This window comes from Ostreococcus tauri (assembly GCF_000214015.3).
Source record: "Ostreococcus tauri WGS project CAID00000000 data, contig chromosome 03, whole genome shotgun sequence".
NCBI lineage: Eukaryota > Viridiplantae > Chlorophyta > Mamiellophyceae > Mamiellales > Bathycoccaceae > Ostreococcus > Ostreococcus tauri.
In genome coordinates this window covers 1-22,525 of record NC_014428.2, presented here as the reverse complement: position 1 = coordinate 22,525, position 22,525 = coordinate 1, and the positions used below count along the sequence as shown (strand labels likewise).

Here is a 22,525-nt window from a genome sequence, read left to right as displayed (position 1 = left end):
CGTCGGCGTCGGCGTCGTTCTCGTCGTTCTCGTCGTCATTCTCATCGTCATGGTCGATGCGTCGAGAAAACGGTTGGGGACGACGGCGCGCGCGTCGGCGCGCGCGGGGGTGGGAAAGACGCGCGCGAGGTTTGAGACGTGCGCGTGGTGCGAGCGGTGCGCGATGGAGGCGGAGCTGGAGGCGTCGGACGTCGTGGATGCGAATGGATGGTGCGCGCGATGCGACTGCGACGCGCGCGTCGAACGCGTCGACGCGGGACGTCCGGGAAGGTACGTCGGAAAATCCAGCGCGATGGTGTTGAGAGGCGTGACGACGACGGGGAGAGAGGTGAGCGTGAAGGCGTGGTGCGGAATTCGAGGAGAATTTCGTCAGCATGCGAACGCGCCGCCGGTTGAAGAAACGTGCCCGAGCGAGACGGACGCGTCGATCGGTTCCGTCGATCGATCGAGACGCGTCTTGGCGATCCATGGTTTGATTGAAAAGATGGGATTCGGTCGATATCTAGCCCACACCGAGTTGAAAACGCTCAGGTTTTTCACGCCGAGGGACGAGTACTCGTTCGGCGGGAAGCAAGTCGCGCGCGTCCTCGTCACGGATTGGGCGCGGGGCGTCGTCGCGACGGACATCAACGGCGCCAGAGAAGGGGAGAACAAGATGACGAGGGAGTTATTTCGCCTGGTCTCTCGACTAAAGCGCGAAGACATCGTCGCGATGACGCTGCTTGATTTTCTGCTCGGAAATTACGACAGAAATATTTTCAACATGTTCTTCGACGAGGACGACGCGTCGGTGACGCTGATAGATAACGAGGACATGTTCCGACGGTACGAAACGAACTCGGTGACCATTCCCGGAACGAATCATCACTGGCACTTCGTCGAGGGATACGTCATCAAGGAAAAGGAAAAAAACGTACCCAGCGAGGAAAAGTGTCGAGCGAAATCAGCCAACGAAACGAAACCGGCGTGCATCGTGGAGCTTCAAAACGGGAACTGGCCGCTGACGATCGGAGCTATCCTTGACTACAGATGTTGGGTCAAAGGAGGCGCTGTGCACCGTGAGTATCCCTCCCAGTTCAGATCTTTCGTGCGGGATGTCATCGAGTCATCGACGGAAGAATTGGTTGAAAAGCATGGCCTCGTCGAGGACGACGTCATCTTCCTGAAGGAGCGCGCCAACCTATTGGATCGTTACGGCTTCGAGGGCGCACTTAAAATTGTTTTGCTCCAATCGCATCGGCAGCACGATATTCGTGCGCCGTGCTGTGATCCCCTGCGGTGCCCGTGGCCCGCGGATGAGTCGCTCGACGCCGACGAGGAGATTAACGCTCGACGAACCGAGATCGCGCACACGGGGCCGTACGTTCGAAATCATAACGAATTGAGCCGGATCGCACAGAGTTTTATCGGACCGAATGATGCGAGAAGCGTCTCAGCATTTCTGAAGATTATAGATAGAGATAATGAAGCCGACGACGATCGCAGTGGTAAAGTCGTGGATGGTCTGGGGGAGATGCGCGGGCCGACTGTCGAGTCGGTGGAGCATCACGATACTCCGCTGTTGGTGTCATCGAGCGATAATAGTTTCGAGTGGAGGCAAATCGAACGTGTCAGTGCGTCGGCATTGACGAGCGACGCTTTCGTACGCGAATACGTCCAGAAAGGCGTGCCCGTGGTGATCGAACACGCTGACCTCGCCGCTGCGTTGCGTGGTGCGGTGACGCGAGAGGTTATTTTGGACTTGTGCGGGGACTCGGACCCTGATTTAGGGTCGAAAATCGTGCGCCCGATTCGCGCGATGGCAAAATCAATGAGAGCAACGCATCCGAGATTGTTGCAAGATCTTTCCGAGCGCCTCAAATCGACACGAGGTTTGTCTCTCGATGATACGCTCAACGTTCTCGAAGGCGAGGGTGAGATCAAAACGCTACGAGACTTTTTCAATAGTGAGTTCATGGGTAACGCAAGCGCGAGGACTCACAAGGTAGACTTTTTACACCCAGCCGATAACTTGTGGCCTCCGAGCGTGCACTCATGGCACATTCCTGAACGATGTCCAGCGCTCGCCGAACACGTGAGAAAGACAGTTGAACAGAGACTTCGCGGCGACTGGTCGTATGTGTCCGAGATACTGCACGGAGAGAATCCCACAGAATTTCAAAAGTTTATGCTCTTCGCTAGCGGCGACGGCGTTCGAGCGTATCACGCGCATCACCACAATAAAGCCGCGCATGTAATGGTCTTGGTGCTTCAGGGAGTGAAGCGGGCGGTTGTTTGGGATCGAGCTGACGATGACAATTTGTACCCGCTCGAGGCGCGCACCGGCCGGATGTACAATCCAATCTATATGGCGAATGCCTTCAACGTCGACTTGAACAAACAACCGAAAATCGCGCAATCGCACGGCTTCGGTGCAATCGTCAAGGCGGGAGATATTCTATTCATGCCGTGCGGTTGGATCCACTCCTTTGAAAATGTTGGCGAAACAATCCAGCTCGTGTGGTCGCCGACGATCAAGTATCACAAGGGCGAGCAATCCATCGTTCCAATTTTGGAAGATGGCGAGGCAAAGTATTGTCCCAATGAGAACGGCCGCGAAGGGTACAGGAGAAACTACAAGGCATCAGCGGAGTAAATGAACGAAGACGCGCGCGCTTGTGCGCGCAAGCTAGGGTCTAGAAATGTACTAACGTTAGTAAGTTGTCCATGGTACCATGGTACTTCTACACGCAATCTACATGCAACGTTCGACCGCAAGTTTGTACGGCAAATATTGCCCCTCATATTCGATGTGCTCGGGCAAGTCTCTCGCCGCCGCTTTAATCCGACCTTTCGCAGAGTTACTACGACGCCACGCGCACGCGAAAGACAAAAAACATCAACGTTTTGTACAAGTAGAGACACTTCGAGTAAGTTCGCTCCGCCGACACGTCGGCGACGAACTGCACATTCAGTGGGTCGCGCAAATCAGCCGCCGCACGCGCTGAAACAACCACTTCACGAGCGAGCGAACGCATGGCTCGCCCATCGGCTTGTAACGTTTTCTCTCCCGCGGCGAGACGCTTCAGCACTCGTCCGGATAAATCTTTCGTTAGCCGACGCCGCCGCCTATCTTTGCCCGTCTCGAGCGCTTCATCGGACTCGTCCTTTGGTTCAGAGTCCTTCAACCACAGCGCAAGAGATGAAGCGATCATGCCGTCATTATCAGCGACCAACGAAGCCTCGATGGCGTTGGCGCTTTTCCGAAGCGCGTCTGCAACTTTCGCGTACTCAGAACTCCTTTGCGCGTCGCCACCAAGTTCTGGTCTCACGGCGACGGTGTAGTCCACTAGACCCGCCACGTTCGGCGCCGCGTCGCCCTCGAGAGTGTATCCATGCACTTCCGCGGCTTCGACTAAAGCCTTCGCCGCTAATTGAACCGACGTTGCTTTGCTGTTGCCGCTCCGCTTACCCCGTGTGCTAAACGTGACGGCTATGACGCCTCCGTCGGCGATGGCGTGCCTAGAGAAGACGTCAAAAATCTGCTGTGTTCTATTATCTACCGCACCACAATGATCGAGGTAAATCAATTGAAGCTGCGTCGCTCTGGGATCCCGAGCCGCGAGAAACGCCTCGACTTTGGTCGCCACGGCGTTCACTCCTACGCGTTTGCGCAGAGCGTGCACCACGTGCGTGTAGAGATTTGGCACCCAAATGGACGTCTTCGGTATGCCAACCGACATGAGCTCCTTGCTCGTTCTACCGTCAGCAGCATCCAAGACGAGCGCCATGGAAGTCTCAGGCGTAATCCCACTCGCATCACACGACGCGGCTAAGGCATCCGCCACTGCCGCGTTGGTCAATCGCTTGTGTTCCGAGGTCAAATTTAATCCCGCCGGGTCTTCGTACGGATCAAACGCCCAACGACATAAGAAGGTTCCTTTCGTCTGAGCTTTCAGATATTCTTCCTCTACGAAACACATCTCCTTTAGCATTCTCTGCGGACCTCTGCGTCGCTCCAACAGGTTTACTGTGACAGAAGAGAGGACGAGCGTCGCGCACAACAGCGAATCCAACACGGTGTTTGTCGATACGTTGATGATCGAAAATGCCTTGAGCGCCAACGCGACTGCGAGCGCGCGTCTAGGCGCCTCCACTGCGGCCGTAGCGAACTGTGCGCACACCTCGGATGCGAACGTGCGCGCCGCTTTTATTCGCGCAAATCGTCGATGGACGCGGCGAGAGTTCATCGCCTTGCGCACGAGTTCATCTCGAACCTTCGCGCTGGGGTTCTTAGAAGAGTATGGACTGAGAGTGTAAGGCAAAAACGGTGCCAGTAGTCTGAGCTGAAACGAACACCAACACTCGTACACGAACGTCGCCGCCGCCGCGCCCGCCGGAGCCACGATGAGCGTCAGAATCGTTCCATCGGCGATTGCTTCGAAGAAGTTTGGCCACGTAGGCGAGATAAGAACGCGTACCAACGCTTGAGCGAGGCCCAAGACACCGAACCACAGCGCGCCGAATCTCGACGACTTCCCAACGACGCTCCGCCACACCTCTCCCTCTCGATAGAACAACGGCTCCGCCCGTTCATCGAACGTGTCGAGCGCTTCACCCAGCTTTGGATACGACGATTCACTCGCCGTGACGAATCCCCACGCGTCCGACGACGACGCACCCATCGTCGCGCGTCGCGCCCACCCGACCTCGCTCGGACGACGCACCGCCGGTGATGTCTCCACCATTCGTCGCCCGCTCGACGACGCGCGCGACGGGCGCTCCCATCGCTCGCCCCTCCCTCCGCGCGCGATCGCTCTCGACGCGCGCGCGCCGCCCGTCGTCCTCGTCGTCGTCGTCGGCATTCGCACCGACGCGCGGTGAGGGGAACCGACGTCGCGCGCGATGGCCGACCGACCGCGTCGTCCAGGGTGTGGATTTTTTGATTTTTTTTGGATTTTTCGTTTTCTTCTCGCGCGCGCGCTCGGGGCGTCCGCCGCGACGTCCGCGCGAGAGATACCGCGCGCGCGCGTTCGCGTCGTCGTGACCATCGGTCGCGTACGTCGCGCGCGCGAGGACGACGTCGCGCGCGCGCGATGTTCGGCCGCGCCGTCGGCGCGCGTGGGGTCGACGGGACGTCGGCGGGGACGATTCCACGGCTGCGACGCCGAGGGCTGGGCTCGACGCCATCGCTGGCGTTGAAGGCGCCGCGTTGCTCGGGCGTGACGCGCGATGGGGCGCGCGGAGAAGTCACCGCGGGAGCGCGCTGTGACCACCGCGCGCGCGCGAGTTCGAGCGAAAGGGCGTCGACGAGCGCGAGGAGGACGCGTCGAGGGACGACGTTGAGCGCGCGCGCGCTCGTCGGCTTGGAAGTGGCAGACTTACGGGCAGCCATCTTGGATGGACACAGCGCGTGGTGGGCCGTGGCCTCGCCGCTGTTTGCGCTGAGCGTGGTTCCTTATTTAGTTTTCTTAAAGCGTCTCAACGAGGCGAAGAGCGCGACGTTGGAGATGCGCCAGGCGTTCGCCACGCTTTTACTATTCGTCATCATTTCCATCCCCGCCGAGGCGTACACGAAACGAGCGTATGGTGAGGTGCTGAGCAACATCGACGCCCTGCATTTTCTGATTCAGAGCGCCATCAGTTTGACCAATCTTAGGATTTTACTGGCGTTCCGGGATGGTAAAAGCAACACTGACGGGAGCGCAAGTTCTAATATGTTTCAATCTAATTTGACGGATTTCGGAACGATAGGCAGACCGGGAGCTATTGTTGAGGCCTTTGCAGGTTTAGGTTTACTCGCAACGTCTCTTTTGCTATCGCTCGATGAGCGCTTGTTGGTGGTCCCGGACACCGCTCCGACGATGTTGACGAGCGTTGTGGACAGTTTCAGGACGTGGGGCAACAATTTCGAATCAACGACAAATTCGATGCTAGGTCTACCGTATCCTATGGAGCACGCGCTGAGCGTACCCACGTGGGGTGTTCACATCTTCAGCCTCGTCGAGTGGCTACTCGCGATGGGCCTGGTTTGGAACTACGCGGATTGCGAACGTGGCAACAATAACGGCTGGCGAACGCTTACGTGGGGAATGCTGCCGTTGCACGCTAGTGGGATCTGCGCGTGCACGCAGCATTTTTTCGGAAACGTTGCGAGCTTAGATTGGCTCGTCGCAGCGCAAGGCGCGTTCACGATGCTTGGGAATGTCGGGATGTGCGTTGCTGCGGGCGAGTTGGCGAAGGAGGATTCAACGTCTGGTGTTAGGGACACCGCCGTGAATGACGAACAGCGACGAACAACGGAGCAATGCGTTGTTTTCGATGATTTGGATCCGTCTTGGTGGGATTTCGACGTCGAGAATTTCGGTACGAAGCTCTGGGCCGGAGACAGTGATGGAGTGTTCATCACAAAAGTCGCGCTACTCTCATTGGCGGTCGCGAGCGGCGTTCGTGGGTTAAGCCTATCGCTCGCGCCGGAGTTCGACCCGGTGGATGGCGCATGGCGTGATTACACAAACATCCTTTCCTTCTTAATGGTCGCAACGCCCCTCGCGCTGAATATCGAGAAATGGAAGGCGCGTGAGCGCGTTGCGTTTGCGCGCGAAGCGTTGAATGCCACGATGGCTGACGTTGACGACGTGAGCGATACGATTGTTGATCGCTCTGCGGTGAAAACGGAGTCTGTTTGAACGCTTACTGAGAGCGCTCGAGGAGATTATGGATACCCGGCAACCTTGTAGTGTAAGTGCGACAACCGTTATGAATTTGGTCTACACGCGTCAAAAAAGGTGCCACCTAGCGAATCGAACCACACGAGGTTTCATTTAGAACCGTGCGAACTTTGTGAGACGTGAACAGAGTGCGTTCTCCCGAAGCAGACGGGCATCACGCCAAGGCATTTGTTCTTCTTATGAATGTCGAACAGCGATGCGTTCGATGTTAATCAAAGCGCGACGACGTGCAGGACGGCGCGAACTCGCGAGGCTCATCTTCGTATCGTTTTCTTCCTGGCTCCTTTTCCGCTTTAGCCTATGGTTCAGTGCGGTACGTGATGACTTGCCGAGTGACATAAATCGACAGGCTACCGTTTTGGGACCATGCATCGGGCCCGACGTCACTCACACTCACACTCACGCGGTCACCAACTGGATAAATCAAGACGAGATTCAATTTGCCACGTTCGCGTTTACTAGAAACGCGGGCGACAGATGGGACACACGTAGCACACGGACGGCTCTACGGTTCATGTACTCTTCTCTGGTGCGATCGCAGTCGACGATTCCGCGTTTGCACGTATACACGGACGCGCCAGATGTGGTGCCCGAGGAGACCACATTTGGCGCAAAGACTCAAATCGTCGTGCATGCATGCCACGCACACTCGTTTCCCGAGAATCCGTACAGTAAAATCGGTAAATGGGCCGCTGTTTCACGAGCCAAACTTGACGCTGTCGAAGACTTACTGTTACAACACGGTGGGAGGATCGTTTGGATAGACCTAGACACTCTCGTGTTCGTCGACTTGACAAAAACGTTTCGGCAAAGTCCTTCCTGGGTCGTGGGGTATCAGCGGGGGGTAAAATGTCAGGATTTGAAAGATTGCATACTGCTCGCGAGCTCGTGGGTGCGTCCAGAATTTGACACTCTTGGTGATCTCTGGTCGCTCGACCTTCAAACAATCACAAAGGTGAGGGATTTTGAAAAGAGGAGGATCACTTCGAGTAGACGGAGACCACCAAAGTATGATCTGCAGACGTACTTTGGATTAATGCTAGAGGAAAATACATTACCGCATAGCGGATTGCTGCACCGAATTCTTCACGAGTACAATTTTGGCTTCTTCTGCTCGGGTTTCAGGCACCCAACGTCGCAGACTCTTAGACTGTCTGTCGACAAAAGGCACCTAGTTTGCCCCCTCAAAGCAGGTGTTGGCATGGGTCAACGCGTTGGCACGATCTCTTTTACCGCAAAGACATTCAAATTAATGTTATTGAACGAGGCACGCACGCAGTTTGACGCTGTGATAGATAGTAATGCGCGTGAGTGGTTGGTTACGTGGTTTTATGGTGACCCATGAACTCTTAGAATGGCGTCTGTTTGAACGCATAGTTTTTAGAATTTGTAGCCGCGGCGTGATGGGATGTAAAATAGTTTATAGCTCATGTGCTTCCAGTGACTTCACGCTCAGAGATCTTTTAAATTTCATCCTCACTAAAATCGACGTCATCCAACGGCGGATAGTCCCCGCAAGAGACATTCTTAGGGCGCTGTAGCGAACCGTACCCATCGTCGCACTCGAAAAGCTTCACCCCCTTAACCGTGCCGTTATTCATACCCATGGGCTCATCGAGTTGGATGCCGACCCAATACCCTTTCGGCAAGGCTTCGCACCTACCCACAAAACGCACCACACCACGTTTTTGCCCCGGATTCACCTCGCACCGCGCACCGACCGCCATGTTCGCCGCCTCGTCCGCCCCCGTCTCGTCGTTTGCTTCCTCAGGAGCGACGTAAGTACCGCCTCTAAGTTCGGTCATGTGCTTTTCGAGCGTCCACGTCGAGTCTCTCTCTAACTGCTCTCGCATCCACTTTCTGTACGTTCCCTCTCTTTTGTCGTAATCTTCGTCCGAAATCTCATACTTTTTAACCTTACTCACGTCTTCGAGCCAACCATTCGCTGAAATCGAGCTCGGATCGCTGTCCACGACGTGCAACTCCATGCCGTCCTGCGCTCCGTAATATCCCAACTTTTTCGTCTCATCGTTCAACACGGCGAGCACGGTCCCGTCGACGTCTCGCAGCACGAGCGTCATGGACGACGGGTTGCTTCCGCAGTGCGACACGAGCTTGTCCTTGACGCTCCCGATCGTCGCGTGCGCGTCGAAGCGAATCTCCAAAAAACTCGCCCTGAGATTACTGTGCGAGACGCGCAACCGAAGCGTCGTCGACGCTCTTCTCTGCGACCCAGTGTCCGCGGTGACGTACGCACGAAGCGCCGCGAGGTCGGCGCTCATCTCGATCGAGGTCCCCTGTCGCGCGCGCGGTGGAGCGCGGCGTCGTCGCGTCCTCGTCCGCGCCAGCTGTCGCTGTTGACTTTTTTTCAACCATTCAACCATCCAACCATCCACCCTCCACCGCGTTGGACCATTGTTGAGTCGGGAATCGTGAAAGAGCCTGTGCACGACCGCCGAGGAGCCGGTCCGTGACGACGCCGCAGTCGCGTGCGCGCGGTCGTCGCGTCGCGATGCCGCCGCGAGCGATCAAGACGACGCGGTCCGCGTCGAACGATGGGTCGTCGAAATCTCCGCGATCACCCGCGATCACGCCGAGAACGGCGCGGGCGAACCGAGTGAAGAGTCGCGAGGCGAGAAAAGCGCCGCCGCCGCCGAAAGAGGAGAGCGAGAGCGAGGGCGAGGGCGAGAGCGAGAGCGAGAGCGAGAGCGAGAGCGAGCGCGGGAGCGAGAGCGAGAGCGAGGAAGATGTCGAAGGAGGGAGCGACGACGAGGGGTCCGAGTCAGAAAGCGAAGAGGAGGAGGCGCAAGCCGTGAAGGCGCGGCGTACCGGTGGATTCACCGACGAGAACGCGAAATGGTTGAAACCGAGCTCGAAGAAGCGTGCGGAGGAAGAGAGCGACGACGATGACTCTGAAAACGGCACCGAAGATGATTCCGATGATAGTGAACAAAGCGAGGACGATGAGGATCGATCGGAGGACGACGACGAATTTGCGGGGTTGGACGGGAACGACTCCGAAGACGACGGAGACATGGAGCAGGACGATTCGGAGGACGATTCGGAGGACGATTCGGAGTCATCAAGCGAAGATGAATTGCTTCCAATCGAGCGCAAGGCGCTTAAGGAAGATGCGCGACGGGTGAAGGAGAAGGAGGATGCGCGAGCGGAACAACTTGAAACGAACATTCAGGACGACGACACATACCACCTTCCCGACGAGGACGATGACGACAGTGTTCCCGATTTGAGTGCGATTCAGATGCGCATTCAAGAGATTGTCCGGGTTCTGAAGGATTTTAAGAATCGACGAGAGACTGGAAAGAGTCGCAACGATTATGTTGAGCGTCTCGTCGCCGACTTGGCGACGTACTACGGCTACAATAGCTTCCTGATTCGATACTTTTTGGACACGTTTAGCGTCGAGGAAACGATGGAACTTTTAGAGGCAAATGAACAGCAGCGTCCGGTGACGATAAGGACGAACACCCTCAAGGTAAGACGCCGTGAGCTCGCGGAGAGCTTGATTAATCGTGGCGTAAACCTCGACCCTGTGGGCAAATGGAGTAAAGTTGGTCTGATCGTCTATGATTCTCGAGTGCCGATCGGGGCAACGCCCGAATATATGGCTGGACAGTATATCTTGCAGTCGGCGTCCTCGTTTCTGCCGTGCATGGCGCTTGCACCCCAGGAGGGTGAACGTGTGCTCGATATGGCAGCCGCACCGGGCGGCAAGACGACATACCTGGCCGCGCTGATGCGAAACACTGGGATGATTTTTGCAAACGAGTACCAGAAGAAACGTTTGACGTCTCTCGTTGCCAACTTGCAGCGCCTGGGTTGCACAAATGCTATCGTCTGCAACTACGACGGCCGCGCACTTCCCAAGGTGATCGGTCACGTTGACCGCGTGTTGCTCGATGCGCCGTGCTCAGGCACGGGTGTTATCGCAAAGGATAGTTCTGTGAAGACTGGCAAGAGTGCCGAAGACATTGCGAAGTGCGCACATCTTCAAAAGGAACTCCTTGTTGCTGCCATTGATTGCTGTGATGCCAATAGCAAGACTGGTGGCTACGTCGTCTACTCCACGTGCTCCATAGCTGTGGAGGAAAATGAAGCCGTCGTTGATTATATTTTGCGCAAACGCGACGTCAAAATCGTTTCTTCTGGACTTGAGTTCGGGAGAAAGGGCTTCACGAGCTATCGTGGAAAGAATTTCCATCCTTCAGTCGAGCATGCTCGCCGATTTTACCCGCACGTGCACAACATGGATGGTTTCTTTGTGTGCAAGCTCAAAAAGCTGAGCAACAGAACCGTTCCGACGAGCAACGACACTTTCGATGAAAAGCGCGCCGCACTCGAGAGTGGGTATTTCGGTGGAGCTCACGATGGCGATGCGCGAGTAGACGACGCCAATGCGGACGTGGCGTCTGAGAAGGACCAAGCAATCGAAGCGAAGAAGCGAAAGCGCGTCCCGGGATACGTCAAGGCTGCGCTCGCCGAGGTTGGAGCCGGTTCGGCAAAGAAGACAAAGACGGCGGTTTCAAGTCGTTCATTGCCACCGGACAAGAAGAACGCAAAGAAGGATAAAAAGTCCAAGGGAAAGAAGTGAAGCCTTGCTCACGATCGAACCGTATAGATTTGTAGGATAAACATTCAAGACTTACCCGAGACGAGAAGAAGCTGCCAGAAATGCCATTTCAAGACAAACCTGGAATATTCCGCGTCAGTTTTTGCTCGCTGATCATGGGTCTCGGTTCGGCGCTCTCCCAAATTTTCGCGTGGTCTCCCGTAGTGTTTTACGAGCGCGTGTTTGCGACGACGGAGGAGTTCACTCGCATGCTCGGATGGCGCTACGTCCTGAACGTCTATCGCGTCGTGTGTGCGATCACATCCGTCGCCGGCTTCGTGAAACCAAAGTACTCGCTCCATAGAATGGTCTCCGTCGTCCAGCTCATCGCCGTCGCGCTCACGCTAGTGTCCCTGAGGCACGCACTGTACGTGTACTCGGTCGCCCTCCAGACATTCGCGCTCGGGGTGGCGACGTTCTCGAACAACTTGCAGATCGCGCCGCAATGCCTTTTTTGCGTTCTCACGAACGCATTAGCGCACATGGCGTGGACGACGATGAAGTTCAAGTGGCCGATGAATGCGATGACGCAGTACGAATGGCAGATGCGAGGACTTTATACGGGTTGCTTCATCGGTGCCGTGGAGTTGTGGCAACGCGCGAAGTTGTGGTATGCCGAGCTCATGTCGCAGCAGGACACGGCAGAGCGCGAGAATGCACGGTTGGTGGCAGAAAAGAAGGATGAATAAACGTATACGGTAAGATTAAGTGATAGAGGTGTGATACAAATGTCAATGGTAATAGCGGTCCTGTAAGTGTCAAAGGTGTGCGACGACGTATCGCGAATTATGAACTGCTTGCCTCCTACTCGAGCGAGGACTGCGACTGCGAACGCTTGATGGAGGCGTCTTGGGCCAAGCCGCGGAGGAAGGTCTCGTTACGCTTGCTGCCACTTTGGGCCACGAGAGCTGAGAACTTGCCACCCTTATTCTGCAACAAATCTTGAGGTTCACCGTACTCCACGAGTTCGCCTTTGTCAAGGAAGGCCACCTTGTCGCTGTCCATAATGGTGTTCAAGCGGTGCGCGATGGTGAGCGTCGTGCACTGGCTGAATGCCTCGCGAACCGTCTTTTGAATCAACGCGTCGCTATCCATGTCGACCGATGCTGTCGCTTCGTCCATCATGAGCACGCGACTTTGACGCAGCAAGGCGCGAGCCATGCAAAGAAGCTGTCGCTGACCGAGCGAAAAGTTTGCGCCATTATCAATGACCTCCATGTCCAGGCGCTTCACCGCCTTCTCAACCATCGCTCGCAGTCCAACCTTTGTTAAAACCTCCCACACCGCGTCGTCTTTATGTTCTTCGAATGGATCAAGGTTACTACGGATAGACCCGGCGAACATGAAGGGATCTTGCGGAATCATCGCCATCTTTGAGCGCAAATCGTGCAATCCGAGCGTTCTGATGTCAACGCCATCCAACCGCACGGTGCCTGAAGATGGCTCTACGATACGGAAGAGCGCAACGAACATAGATGATTTACCGCTGCCAGTGCGACCGCAGATGCCGACCTTGTCGCCGGCGTTGACGGCAAAGGTTAAATTTTTGAGTACGAGCGGCAACTCGGGGCGATAACGCATGCTGAGATTATCTATCTCCAGCTTTCCCTTCTTCGGCCAGTCAACTGGAAGTCCGAGAGCCACACTGGGCTCCGTGACGTGCGAGCTTTCTAATTCTTTATCCAAATACTGCACGACACGCTCTACCGCGTTCATTTTCGTCTCCAATTCGCTCGCCATGTTGGTGCCGTGTTCCATGTATTTGGTGACGTCCAGAGCGTACACCAGCGTCAAGCCAGCCAAGCCGGCGCTCACGTTTCCTTGGATCACCAAGAACGTGGCACATGACACGATAACAGCTCCGATAAGACGCAATCGAATCGCTAACCATAACGCCGCAAGTCTTTGCGTCACGAAAGCGTCCGCATTCTTCTCCATTGCTTTGTAGGCCATCGCGGTGAAGTGCGATCCCACGCGGAAAGTACGAATGGTTTCGACTCCGTTCACTGCTTCACCCAGACCGCTATAAATAGGCGAACGAGTGACAGATTCGATGCGCTGTAGTTCACGACAGGCGGGAATATAAAACCTTTGAATCATGACGTAAATGAAGATGATAGGTAAAAGGGCAACAGTGAACCACTTGGTCGCCACGCAAACTATCACAAGCGTGGTGATGATGTTTGAGATGCATCCCATGAATTGCACGACGATACCAGGTAAGACAATATCGATCGTTTCGACATCTCGGCTGAAGCGATTGATGATGCGACCACTGGGTGTAGTGTCGAAGAAACTCATCGGCATCTTCAGCACTCGTGAAAGCAAGTTTTCGTGCATCCATCTGCAAGCTCGGCACAGAAAAAAGTAAAGCGTCAGGCTTCTCACGAAGACGAAAACGCCGTTAAGGACGAAAATTCCGAAGTAAACCGCGAGGTATTCGTTGCTCGAAAATCCAAACTCATTCTTCGCCCACCAAGTCAACCAGTAATCGAGTAATGCCTTAGAGCCATACTCGCAACCGAAGAAGAACACGACGAAAATGAAATTCCACTTTGTGCCGGTGGCCTCAAAGAGCTTCATATAAACACGAGTACCAACGTTACCTATCGCGCGCTCTTCCTCTTTCATGGTATCATTATTCTTGGAGAAGGGTACCATTGTTTTCGACATGTCTCCTGCGAGAGGTTTCTCTTTTGTCTTTGATTTTGATTCTTCTCTCTCATCTTCAGCGTGAATGCCGTGCGTCTGCATGAGATCGTAGAAAGTTCCTCTTTTCGCCATGAGTGAGGCGTAGTTGCCACTCTCTTGCATTGAGCCATCCTTCAAAACAACCACCTGATCCGCTTTCGGCAAGTACTGTAGCGCATTCGTGATGAGAATGATCGTCTTTTGCTTCAGAACACCCGTGATGACTTCCTTGAAGAGAGCCGCACCAACATGGTTGTCCACAGCGCTCAGCGGATCATCAAAAATGTAAACATCGCTGTCCGCGTAAATCGCACGTGCGATCGAAACGCGTTGCTTTTGACCACCAGAAAGAGTCACGCCTCGTTCGCCGATGATCGTTTGGTCGCCAGCCGGTAAGATGTCCAGGTCTTCCACGAGTTGTGCCAGGCGAATCGTTCTTTCGTATTCGACGGCGTCGTAAGGCTTGCCGAAGAGAATGTTATCCTTCACTGTTGCGTTTAATATCCAAGATTGTTGCGCACATAACGACACAGAGCCGCTCACCTTGATGTCACCACTCTTGCACGGGATGAATTGCGTCAAGGCGGATACGAGCGTCGATTTGCCACATCCAACCGGACCGACAACCATGGTGAGACTTCCAGGTTTTGATTCGAAATCCACTCCTGAGAGCTCAAACGGTTGCTGTTCCGCAAGTGTCACGTCTACGACACTTTCATCCACGACTGAGACTTCCTCTTTTTTCGGCTCCTTGTCTGCTGCCGCCATCTTGCCTCGACTCGGGGGTCCCTTGGGGGTTAGCTCCTCTTGAGCCTTCGGAAGCGTCGGCCATCCGAACGTCGCGTTTGAGCAACGAACCACACCGACTTCGGAATGGTCCAACTCGTAATCCAACGACTCATCCGCGTCCAAGAAAGACGCTAAACGTTGAATGGCGTTGAGCGCGTTGAGCAGCGTGTTGAGTAAAAACGGCACCAACACCAGTGGAAATCGCAACATGTTGAACAACGCCAAAGCGGTGTACGCCTTACTGGTGACGATCGGGTTGCCTGCGAGAGAGTAAGAGCCCAGAGAACAAACGGCGATGAAAACGGGCGTGCTGAAAAGAGCAACGCCGAAGAGCGCGCCAACTTTTTGTGACTTCCAAACGAGCGCAACCTCGCGATTTCGGATTGCACGCACTCGTTGCGCAAACGCGTGCTCCCATGCGTAATACTTGATGACTCTCATTCCATTGATAACTTCACTCAAGATGTTAATGCGTTCATCTGCACACTTCGTCAGGCCGCGTCTTATCTTGAACAGCGTCATAGCGACAATAAATGTGAACGGAGCCGCTACGATGATGCACGCAAAGCCGATGAAAGCGCTCCATTGAATCACGTCGTATAGCAAAACGAAAGAAGCACATATGAATATCGGCGCTGCCCACAGGTTGTGAATCATGGCGAACAATTCTTGCAGTTTGTTGACATCGTTGGACATCAACGTCACGATGCGACCGGTGGACTCCGCTTGCAGACCCTTCGGAGAGAGACGAAGGACCTTGCGATATAACGCGCACATCAAGCTGTTACGAACCGATATTCCCACTTTCTGGAGTCCGAATTCTTGATGCGCTGCGCAGAAATTCTGCAAAATCGAAGCAACAGCCAAAAGAATTGCGAACTCATACATTTTGCTCCGCGATGTGCACCCGGCTTGTTCACCGCTGACGCCTAGCTTGGTCGCCATCGCTTCGCACTCAATGCCACCAACGATCTCTCGCAGTAACAGAGGTCCCGCAAACAAGGATGCTTGCGCAATTCCGAACAAAATTCCAGTCCAGACGAACGTAAATTTGTGACGTTCGAGAAGCGCTCTGACCAAGTTTGGCTTGGGCTTGAGTTTTTCCTTGGCCCAATCTTCTTCGAAGTTGCTCGTGAGCTGCGCCAGTCAGTTGAATCGCGTTCGTCAGTCATCGCGCACTCTATGATTAAAACGTCTCGTGATTTACGTCGACGCGCGGAATCGCACGTTCGCTCGCCAAACGCACCACTTGGCTGTCTAAAGCGTCGAGGTGACACAGGTCCGTCGGTTCGAGTCGCCGCACGGTGCCCTCGGAGATGAGCGGGGTGACTTGAGCGAAGAAGAGCGACTTGAGCGGATTCTTCTTCCATCCAACGTTCGCCCAGTCAACCGGCGGCTCCAGGACGCTGACGGCCTCGACGTCACCCTTCTCCATCGAGCTCATCACGCCGCCGTGACGTCGACGTTTGACGAAGTTTCCTAAGACGACGAGCGCGTGCCAAAGGGCGAGCGAGCGCGACGCGGAACCTTCGGAAGACGATGAAAGAGTCTCGTTCCGACGGTGATTCGCGTTGAGTCGCAGCCGGAACGGCGTCGAGCTGTGTGGGCTGACACGACATCTTGTTCACTCGAGGGGTTTCATGACGGGCAGAGTTCTCATCTCGGGAGCGCGTTTTTTTGGTCATATTACAGGTTGACGCCGCCGAGGAGTCTACGACCCCGTCACCGGCGAAATCACCAAGACGTTACCGATCCATTCTCGAGATTGAAATTCGAACCGCTTATCGACGTCGTCGGCACCCCCTGGCGGCCGCAGGTACTGCACATCGCGATCGATCCAGACCTCAACCTGATAGTTGGCGCGCCAAGTCTCGTTTCGCGCTTCGAGTGCGCTCTCCACCGTGTCTGCCAATCGTTCCATCGTCGTCGGATGGCATGCAAGATAGCAAAAACAGCACGCACCGAACGGGAGAAAGGCCCATGAGGCGGCGGACAAAGCGGCGCACTTGATGGAGAAAGCCGGCGCGGCGCGGAGCCAACCTCTTTGTACGTCTCGAATGAACTCGTCAAACTCCGTCTGCGGCATACCCTTCTTACGTAGCAGCTCTGGCATGTTCATGGTCGTTCGCCATTTAAGATTGTCCGGAGTGCTCGGTCCGAATATCGGGGTCGTGTCGAAGCTCCAAAGGCACCCGCGCAGCGCTCGAGAGTGACTTCTGAGCAACTCGTGCACCAACGCCACGCGCGTCGATCCATCCGCCTCCGTTTCCTCCCCTGGCGGTCGCGGCGGAAACCCGATGGGCTTGTAACCACGAGGGTAGTCACCTCCGCGCCAGTGCGCGATGTAGCCGTGTCCCGTGGATCCATGACCGGCCGGTATGCGGCCTTTTCGTTTCGTTCCTTGACCGGCTGGCATGGAGTTCGTCGTCGTCAGCACCCCGTCTCGTCGTCGTTCGACGCGCGATGATCAGAAAGAGACACGATGCGTCGTGCTCGATCGAAATCACCGATGCAATATCGCCGTCGAGATGTGAGTTCGCGTCAAGGCAGGTATTGCCGAACGCGCTACTATCAAATCAACGTTTCAACTGCCGACGTGGCAAGGAAAATGAACGACCTCTTTGTTCACTTTCTTTCTCATCAAAACTGAGCATGTCTTGCAGAAATTACAATTACAAAGGCGTTGCGAACGCGTCGCGAGAATACGCATCGTCATCGACGGTGTCGTGCTCGGAACTGTTGTCGTTGTCGTTCTCGTCGTAGTCCTCGACGAGCTGATCGTCGCGCAAAAACTCGACGGCCCGCGAGGACGCCCAGCTTCCCACCACGCAAGCAGCCAAGAGCCAACATCCGGCTCCAAGAGATGAATCGACGTCAAAACATAAGTCATGCGTGTGAGACAGGGGACCCGCAACGAGTTGTTGCAGCGTGTCATTCAGCGCATCGCAGTTACCGCCGAGCATGAACGCGAGAAATTCCCTTATTTGTGAAATTGCTGCCACAAAGGAGAAGAGCATGACATCCAGCGCGCTCCAGGCGTCAAGGACGTCTTTACACCACCAGAGAGACCGACGATCTCTCGGGTGTAGCCGCATGGTCCAAATCATTGTCACAGTGGAAATTCTGAGCAGCGGGACGATGAAGGCGTAAATCAACATAGTCCATTCAATGAGTCGCGATAGAGACGGGTGTAATTCGGGAGACGAATTACGGACCTGAACAGCAACAGAGCGTAACGACATTGAGCGCGTCGAATCATCCGGACCGAGCGCGGCGCCAGCGATACCGAGCATGGTGAAGCGCATTGCGACTGATTTGAACCCAACGATCAATGCAACCGAGGTTCCCACCATCATCGCCGTCACCGCCATGCTCAAGAGCCATTTTTTTGTTGCGCTCATTTGCATTCTGTGCCACGCAGTTTCCTGCATATGCTCAACAGGATATTCATCGCCGGTACCACTACAGCGTTCGTTGAGGCGGTGATACCCCGTCGTGACATGACCAAGAATCATGGATAACACTGTCGAGGCGAGGAAAACGAAAAAACCCCGCTGCGGTCGTACTGAAATAGTGAGCGCTCCAAAGCCTGTGACGTCAGGAGACGTTGTTATCTCAAAGTGAAACAACACCATGAAGAGCATCATAACGAAGGCGTCAAGCAGCGACCACTTCCCAAAGTCGTCCAAAAGTTTCAGTGTCCGTCCTCGCGTACGAGAGTCGAGGATAGGGACTGACCATGAGACCCACATCGTGACGAGTTTTACATACGGCCATACGCCCGAGAAAAGCAGTATGAGTACCGAAAGAGTATACACACCAGCTCGCCACATGTTCGCAACAGTGTTACCAAGAGAAAATACAATCACTTCCGGTAAGAGAATATCTGCGTTGTCTTCTGGGAACTGCACATCTCGCTTAATAGCTCGCACAGACAGCGTGGCTCCTACGCTAAGATTTGACGACAAGAAGAGGAGGAATGTCATCGCATATAAAATTGGCAAGCCGTACTTCGCACTCCTCGGAACAACCAAAGAATCGCATAGCGCCACCGGCCGGTGTATTAACGACTTTTCATCTATATCAATATTTCCTTCTTCATCAATCTCGGCCTCTCCAAGAAGACTCTCTGTGATTATGCTTGTGTCGTCTACGGTCGCCTCAGCGCGACGCCCAGAGTGGAAAGACGCCCTTGAGTAATTTCTTCTCGAGTGAAATTGGCGAACGTATGAGAGATCATTATCGTCGTCGCGGCTATCTGTATCTTCAAGCGCGAAATCTTGATCATTTTCGATGACCCACTCGTCTTCTTCATGCGCAGATATCGAAATGATCCGTCTCATAATGGCGTAGAAGCAGCGCCGTCCCATCCTTCGAAAAGTGACGACAAGCGTGAAGTACCCAAACAGGACGGTCACGAACATACCAGCACAGAATAATGCGGCGTACAGAAGCGCCATAGAGACCACTCGCTTGAATGAAGACGCACTACGTGCCGATCCGGTATTTTTTTGACACTTGGAAGATCTCATGTAATCGAGTCGTCGATGTAGCTCTTCATTGAGCGCATTTCGCGTCGTCGAGCCAAGTTGGTGCGATAGGGCACGGTGAACTGCCTCTTCCAGTTTTTCCGTGATGAGAAGCGACGCGCGCGTAATGAGAGCATCTAAACTGGCCTCGAGCGTGTCATCACTTTCGTCCACGGGTTCGTTCAGACGCCACGGGTTTACCATGACAGGACCCATCTGACCGCTCCAATCGAGCGACAAAACACGAGCCGAAATAATCGTTTGCGCCAAGCAAGCCACATTCGCCTGACGCGTGCCCTTTAACTGTCGCAGTTGCATTTCGTCGATAGCAAGTCCCAGTCCCACCGTGAACTCCGGATTGTGAAGTTCAAGACTGACTATCAAAGGTTCAATCCATGGATCAAGTTTGATGCTTGTCGGAAGAATGTCCAGCACACCCGAAATGTTGAAGAAAACGCGCTTCCAGCCAATCGTAAATTGAAGCTCCGTATCGACGTCACTGGAGTTCAACGTAGCAGGAGACTTGACAACAGAAGGTCCCCGGAGCGTCGTCGCAGTTTCTAATCCTACAACTTTCATATCGTACACAACGAACGCCGCCCCCTCCACAGTTGATGAAATTTCTCGCAAAACTTCCTTGGACAACATCAAGCTCATCTTCGGCAAGTGCGTCTGAGAATCGAACAACCACACCGGGGGTACTCGAACGACGTTGACATTATTTTCATCGTTCCGCTCGTTTTGATCCTCAATCCAACGCGCGAACGCGCTCACCGATCGTGGACCTTGCGCGCCGATGTATGCCTCCGACATGTACTCGAGCCAGCGCACGAGTGGACTTGTGCTCAGATTTGAGACACCAGCCGTCGCGTTGTACCTCGGAAACGACGCAGGTTCGGCGGGTCGAAATAAGCTTGCCATCGCTCGTTCATCGCGTGCGAGCTGACCGTCCTCCCATCTCTGACCACTCGCCGTTCCGCTAAAGTTTTCTAAAGCGCTCGCGAAGCCAGAGCACGCGAGCGCGCTCAATGTTCTACTCAGCTCTACTCTGATCGCGGGTGATGCAGCGTTCAAAACCGTGGCAAAACGTCCACCATTGAATGATAAATCAGTTGCTGTGATGTGCGCCCGGCAGTTTGTTAATTTGATTTCTCTGGGAAGCGGTGGCGAGCCATTGGGATCTACGTCCAACCCGAGGGAGAACTGCGCGTCTGAGCCCGCCACCTCCGTCTTTGCGTCTCCGATCGCGCGGTTCCGGAATCTGTCCGTGACCGACCACCTGAGGTCACACATAAATCTTAAGTCTTTCACATACGCCGTGAGTTCGCGTTGATCGTCGTTCGCCACGGCCCCGAACGAGCGGTCCAATGAATCCACGTCGCTTGTCAGCGCGCCCACCGACACGTTTGAGCACCGAAAGGCGCTCAGTTCGACTTCTATTCCAGCGTAAGGCACCCTGAACGTCTGCGTCGGAACGTCGAACGTGAACTTTGCGAGCCATGACGAGAGCGTGGAGTCCCTTCCCTCTCCAGAGTCGCCGTCGTCATCGCGCGCGCTCGAGAGAATTGACGCAGATTCCGTCCCGGTCGCAGTTGACACGACGCCGAGCGCGAGGACCGTCACGGCGACGAGCGCGCGCGTGCTGACGCCGCACGCGTCGAGACACCGCGTCCGCCCATTCCGGAGACGCCCCATCGCCCACGCGCGCCGAGGTGTGACCACTAGCATCGCGCCATTCGACTCCTCGGCAGCGCGCGGCGCGTTGAAGGCGCTCACTGGGGCGTGTGACGGGCGATTCCCCGCGCGCGGGCGCGATGCGAGAGACGATGCGGGAGAGAATCTTTCTCGCGCGCGCGGGCGTGAACGCCGCGGTCGACGCCGTTGCGTCGACGGTGCGGAATCGTCCAGAGCTCGTGGTGTGCGCGGTGTGCGTGTGCGTCGCGTCCGTACTGAACCCGACGAGCGAGAGCTTTCACCGGTACTGCGTCGCGAACGCGCGAGACGTCGTCGCGAACGCGCGCGCGAGCGTGACGTCCTCTTGGGCGTGCTCGAACGGAGGGGCGTTACGCGCGACGGGGCTTCGAGCCAAAGCGTACGAGACGAGTGATTTATTTGCCTTCTCCGTGGTGCGCGCCAATTCGGGGAAACATTTCATCGGCATTCTAGGGACGTGGATTCGAGTTCCTGAGATTCTCAATCTGCTTCCAGCGATCGTCGTGCACGTTTACCGCGTGCACGTCACCGCGCTCTCCGTGGTGACTTTGGGCGCGCTCGCGATGGTCGCGCTGAAGCTGTTCAAAATGATGAAGACGTTGGTCATCGCCGTCTGCGCCGGGGCGTTTGGACTATACATCGCACCGAGGGTGTTCGGTGCGCCTCTCTGGTCGATCGCTCTCTGCGCGGTGGCCTGGGGATGGCTATTCAAGACGGGTAGACTCAACTCGATGATAAAGTTGCTCACGTTTTTAGCGCCGCCCCGAAGACATCGTCCAAATGGCCGTGGAACAGCTCGTGATCCCACATCGTGAGCCCGTGGAGCTGTTGCCGAGATCAAATCGCATCATCGCGATGCAACAAGCGCTCGTCGATACGTACTCACTGTCTCACAGTAAATCCTAAATCTGAATGTGTAGCGCGCGTGAAACTCGCTTGGATGTATCGACAGATGAATTACAATGTTTTTCTATTCGCATGGAGACCGTAATTATCATCAGCTCATTCATCTCTTCATCAGCCTTATTTAGCGTTTCGGCCTGGTAAAGCCTTGGCTTTTCTTGGTTCACACGTCTCGAGATACTGGAGCGCATGCTTCGAGTCTTCATCGAAGTTTCTCAAACGCTTCAGTCGCTCTTGGAACCGGATATCGCGGGTTAAGTTGTACCACCACAATCCCACCTGAACGCCGTCTCTTTCCCCATCATCTTCATGGTCCCATCGCGCGAGTGTCCTTGTGTGTGTCTCTTGTCGCGGCGGCGTTCCTCGACTTTTAGGGTATTTAGGGTTTAGGGTTTAGGGTTTAGGGTTTAGGGTTTAGGGTTTAGGGTTTAGGGTTTAGGGTTTAGGGTTTAGGGTTTAGGGTTTAGGGTTTAGGGTTTAGGGTTTAGGGTTTAGGGTTTAGGGTTTAGGGTTTAGGGTTTAGGGTTTAGGGTTTAGGGTTTAGGGTTTAGGGTTTAGGG

At 55.0% G+C, this 22,525-nt stretch overlaps 11 protein-coding genes across 11 annotated transcripts; 6 read left to right on the top strand and 5 right to left on the bottom strand.

Moving 5' to 3' along the window:
* Nucleotides 1-163: 163 nt before the first annotated feature.
* On the top strand, nucleotides 164-2,635 carry OT_ostta03g00110 (unnamed product; the record flags this gene model as incomplete). Its single annotated transcript, XM_003077873.2, has 1 exon — nucleotides 164-2,635. The coding sequence occupies one exon, from the start codon at nucleotides 164-166 to the stop codon at nucleotides 2,633-2,635; it is 2,472 nt and encodes an 823-aa protein (XP_003077921.2).
* A 208-nt stretch (nucleotides 2,636-2,843) lies between these two features.
* On the bottom strand, nucleotides 2,844-4,664 carry OT_ostta03g00100 (unnamed product; the record flags this gene model as incomplete). The annotated part of the gene is made up of 1 exon (XM_022984652.1): nucleotides 2,844-4,664. One exon carries the CDS (start codon nucleotides 4,662-4,664, stop codon nucleotides 2,844-2,846), a length of 1,821 nt encoding a protein of 606 aa, XP_022838397.1.
* A 411-nt stretch (nucleotides 4,665-5,075) lies between these two features.
* Nucleotides 5,076-6,668, top strand: OT_ostta03g00090 (Uncharacterised protein family Ycf49; the record flags this gene model as incomplete). The annotated part of the gene is made up of 1 exon (XM_003077871.1): nucleotides 5,076-6,668. The coding sequence occupies one exon, from the start codon at nucleotides 5,076-5,078 to the stop codon at nucleotides 6,666-6,668; it is 1,593 nt and encodes a 530-aa protein (XP_003077919.1).
* A 238-nt stretch (nucleotides 6,669-6,906) lies between these two features.
* Nucleotides 6,907-8,055, top strand: OT_ostta03g00080 (unnamed product; the record flags this gene model as incomplete). The annotated part of the gene is made up of 1 exon (XM_003077870.2): nucleotides 6,907-8,055. One exon carries the CDS (start codon nucleotides 6,907-6,909, stop codon nucleotides 8,053-8,055), a length of 1,149 nt encoding a protein of 382 aa, XP_003077918.2.
* Nucleotides 8,056-8,173: 118 nt separating this feature from the next.
* Nucleotides 8,174-8,992, bottom strand: OT_ostta03g00070 (Ubiquitin-like domain; the record flags this gene model as incomplete). Its single annotated transcript, XM_022984651.1, has 1 exon — nucleotides 8,174-8,992. One exon carries the CDS (start codon nucleotides 8,990-8,992, stop codon nucleotides 8,174-8,176), a length of 819 nt encoding a protein of 272 aa, XP_022838396.1.
* A 230-nt stretch (nucleotides 8,993-9,222) lies between these two features.
* On the top strand, nucleotides 9,223-11,322 carry OT_ostta03g00060 (RNA (C5-cytosine) methyltransferase; the record flags this gene model as incomplete). The annotated part of the gene is made up of 1 exon (XM_022984650.1): nucleotides 9,223-11,322. One exon carries the CDS (start codon nucleotides 9,223-9,225, stop codon nucleotides 11,320-11,322), a length of 2,100 nt encoding a protein of 699 aa, XP_022838395.1.
* Nucleotides 11,323-11,456: 134 nt separating this feature from the next.
* On the top strand, nucleotides 11,457-12,029 carry OT_ostta03g00050 (unnamed product; the record flags this gene model as incomplete). The annotated part of the gene is made up of 1 exon (XM_003077868.1): nucleotides 11,457-12,029. One exon carries the CDS (start codon nucleotides 11,457-11,459, stop codon nucleotides 12,027-12,029), a length of 573 nt encoding a protein of 190 aa, XP_003077916.1.
* A 115-nt stretch (nucleotides 12,030-12,144) lies between these two features.
* Nucleotides 12,145-16,255, bottom strand: OT_ostta03g00040 (ABC transporter, conserved site; the record flags this gene model as incomplete). The annotated part of the gene is made up of 2 exons (XM_022984649.1): nucleotides 12,145-15,957; nucleotides 16,067-16,255. The coding sequence occupies 2 exons, from the start codon at nucleotides 16,253-16,255 to the stop codon at nucleotides 12,145-12,147; spliced, it is 4,002 nt and encodes a 1,333-aa protein (XP_022838394.1).
* Nucleotides 16,256-16,531: 276 nt separating this feature from the next.
* OT_ostta03g00030 (unnamed product) lies at nucleotides 16,532-17,236 on the bottom strand (the record flags this gene model as incomplete). The annotated part of the gene is made up of 1 exon (XM_022984648.1): nucleotides 16,532-17,236. One exon carries the CDS (start codon nucleotides 17,234-17,236, stop codon nucleotides 16,532-16,534), a length of 705 nt encoding a protein of 234 aa, XP_022838393.1.
* A 256-nt stretch (nucleotides 17,237-17,492) lies between these two features.
* OT_ostta03g00020 (Paraquat-inducible protein A) lies at nucleotides 17,493-21,044 on the bottom strand (the record flags this gene model as incomplete). Its single annotated transcript, XM_022984646.1, has 1 exon — nucleotides 17,493-21,044. The coding sequence occupies one exon, from the start codon at nucleotides 21,042-21,044 to the stop codon at nucleotides 17,493-17,495; it is 3,552 nt and encodes a 1,183-aa protein (XP_022838392.1).
* Nucleotides 21,045-21,175: 131 nt separating this feature from the next.
* Nucleotides 21,176-21,877, top strand: OT_ostta03g00010 (unnamed product; the record flags this gene model as incomplete). Its single annotated transcript, XM_022984645.1, has 1 exon — nucleotides 21,176-21,877. The coding sequence occupies one exon, from the start codon at nucleotides 21,176-21,178 to the stop codon at nucleotides 21,875-21,877; it is 702 nt and encodes a 233-aa protein (XP_022838391.1).
* Between the last annotated feature and the right edge of the window lie 648 nt (nucleotides 21,878-22,525).